Source organism: Charadrius vociferus, unplaced genomic scaffold, assembly GCF_000708025.1.
Source record: "Charadrius vociferus isolate BGI_N301 unplaced genomic scaffold, ASM70802v2 scaffold70, whole genome shotgun sequence".
Lineage (NCBI taxonomy): Eukaryota > Metazoa > Chordata > Aves > Charadriiformes > Charadriidae > Charadrius > Charadrius vociferus.
The window spans coordinates 2,221,245-2,224,285 of NW_009646851.1; the positions used below are offsets into that span (position 1 = coordinate 2,221,245).

General features: G+C 40.8%; 1 protein-coding gene across 1 annotated transcript in view; it reads left to right on the forward strand.

Annotated features, from left to right (window-relative positions):
* PELO (pelota homolog (Drosophila)) overlaps positions 1 to 2,330 on the forward strand; it is an 80,951-nt gene extending 78,621 nt beyond the window's left edge. The window contains exons 4-5 of the mRNA XM_009894217.1: positions 6 to 363; positions 1,545 to 2,330. Of these exons, the coding sequence (XP_009892519.1) occupies positions 6 to 363; positions 1,545 to 1,976 (790 nt within the window). The 3' untranslated portion in view covers positions 1,977 to 2,330. The remainder of the gene's footprint in view (positions 1 to 5; positions 364 to 1,544) is intronic.
* Positions 2,331 to 3,041: the final 711 nt, after the last annotated feature.

Sequence of the window (3,041 nt, forward strand, 5' to 3'; positions counted from 1 at the left end):
CTGGGGCGGCTCGAGCAGCCCTGCGACCCAGCCTGGAGCGCCGATGTGGCAGCCGTGGTCATGCAGGAAGGGCTGGCTCACGTCTGCCTGGTCACTCCAAGCATGACACTTACCCGTGCCAAGGTGGAGGTGAACATCCCCCGCAAGCGGAAAGGGAACTGCAGTCAGCATGACCGGGCCCTGGAGAGGTTTTACGAGCAAGTGGTGCAAGCCATCCAGCGGCATATCAACTTTGAGGTGGTGAAGTGTGTACTGGTGGCCAGCCCGGGCTTCGTACGGGAGCAGTTTTGTGACTACATGTTCCAGCAGGCTGTCAAGACAGACAACAAGCTTCTGCTGGAGAACAGGTCCAAGTTCCTACAGGTAAGGAGCTTAAACAGCCTCAAGAGTGGGTAAAAGGAGGTTTAAGAGCTGTCTGTGATAAAAGGAGATAATTGCAAGGATGATGGGAAATAATTCACTTATTAGAGAAGATAAATTTCTGTCTGAACATTGTAAGGAAGTTATTTTCATGCCTCCCAAACTGTACGGTAATTTTGCAAGATACAGGGATGGTTCTTCCCTAGGATACCTTAATGTGGAGTAGAGAAAGTATTAAATATTTTAAACTACATATAATGGCGTGTTTAATCTTCAATCAAGAATGAAGTTGGAAAATATTTTAACTGTTGTGGTAATCTACTGTATTGCATAGCATGCATGATTATCAACAGCTTTTTAAGCTTTTTTAAAGTACCTGGATGTGATAGAAGTTAGTTAATTATGATGTTAGTTTTGTACTACATAGTTAAAGGTTATGCAGACCATAGCATTTTTTCCTGTTCATTAATCATCTCATTGATTGAGTGGGTGGGCTTTTTGCCTTTCACTGAAGTAGGCGCACTCGAAGCCTAAAATAAGTTTTCCTTTTCGTAAGAGTACTTGTATAATTTTTTAATTGGAGTAGGCCTGCAATCTGTGCTTGCAAAAGGGCTGGTTGGGGGCAGTGGGTGGCAAAACGTGTCCCAGTACTTAATGGTCACAATGTGTAGGAGACAAAGTGCGCCAAGAAGTCTCCTTTAGCATTTATAGCAAAGTGATAATAGGAAGTGTGAAAAGTTTTAATGTACTTCACAGCTTTGTAAGCATCATAGCTATGCAGTTGTGCAAGACGATGCTTTTGTGCTACTTGTCTGCAGCCTTAAGAGGTCTTTCTCTTCTTGAATACTTTAAAAGGAAGAGGCTTAAGTCTTAGTTTCTTAGTAGTTTTAAGTGTCCCTGCCTTGGGGACTGTCTGCAACAGCTTGCATATTTAACCCATTCTCTTTGAATAAGAGAAACAGCTTTCCTGGACTTCTTAAAATACAGTTTAAGGGATTTGGTCTAGGCTTTGGTTTGCAGGAGAGATCCTTTAAGAAAAGAACCATGTAGACTTCAAGAAAGAGTTAACTTCTTAGTTAAAAAAGATAAATATTATGTGTAGTGGAAGCTGTTTGTGATTGGTACTCAAGAAAATGGTCCATTTTATTTTAAAAAAACCAAACGTTTGACTTTTTTTGCTCTAGGTCCACTCTTCCTCGGGACATAAATACGCATTGAAGGAAGCCCTCTGCGACCCAGCTGTAACTAGCCGTCTCTCTGACACTAAGGCAGCTGGTGAGGTCAAAGCCTTAGATGACTTCTATAAAATGCTGCAGCATGAGCCTGACCGCGCTTTTTATGGTCTAAAACATGTGGAGAAGGCCAATGAAGCTATGGCCATCGATACCTTGCTGATCAGTGATGAGCTTTTCCGGCACCAGGATGTGGCTACACGTGCTCGATATGTTAAATTGGTAGATAGCGTACGGGAGAACATGGGCACAGTACGCATTTTCTCTAGCCTTCATGTGTCTGGAGAGCAGCTTGGCCAGCTGACAGGGGTGGCAGCCATCCTGCGCTTTCCTGTTGCTGAGCTCTCTGACCAGGAAGATGAATCTAGCTCTGAAGAGGATTGATAACAGTGACTTCATCCACGGTTTCTTTTCCAAGTCATGTTGAAATGACATTAAAGGCCCTCCCTTCCTAAATATTGTGTGCAGATGTGCCATGACATGTAATTTAAGGTTTTGATAGTATTTCTCACGGCATATAGCTCTGCTCAGCACACTAATGGATATTTGTTCTGTGGTAATGGTGATTAGTATACTGTGCATTGAAGCTGACTGTTTTTGCAAGTTATACCCTGGACCTCCAGCAGTACAAGAAACTCATTTGACTTTCCCAAGCTGCTTATTCTGCATGTTAAGGCAGACTGGCAGCTTAGTGTTTTGGAATGTGTATGAAAAGATAATAAACTAAGAGGGAGAAAACTATGTTAGTCTGTCTAATTCTGTTTAAATGCTTGAGTACCGTATTGCAAAACAAATCAAAGCTTCTTCATGCAAGACATATCAAAACTGTGTTTGATCTTCTTAGGATCTCACCATTCTTCCTACTATGTGGGAAAGGAGTGGGATCAACATCATCTGATAGGGGTTTTTTTGGTGTTACAAGTCTAACCACTTAAATATTTCTGTGAAACACTTGAAGCAATCTTTCAGAAAACAAATCCTTTAAATTAACCATTTCCTCCCTAATATGGTAGTAGATGCAAGATAAATTGTGAAGCTCAATGCACCCATTTCAGTTATCTTTCTGAATACTGTTACCTTGGAAGATTGTCCTGAAGGCTAACAAGGTATTACTTATCTTGTCATTGACTGTATTCTGATAAATCGGCATGGGGATTTTACACCAAGTTCAGAGAAGGTATATGAAGAGGCTTACAAAATCAAGACACTAGTTTCCATGGGGAATCTTTTGACAACGAATAGTTTAAGTTAGTTCATAATCTGGTATTTGTCCATTTGTGTACCTCTTTAAAAACATACATAAGCTGTGATACAGAAGGAAGGATTACAAATTTATAAATCAAACTTCAGCTTAAGATAATGATAGCTGTAAAAATCAAAATTGCTTTTCCAGTTATGTGATCTGCTCAAAGTATTGAGAGGCACTATAAACTTTTGTTTCTTCACTGG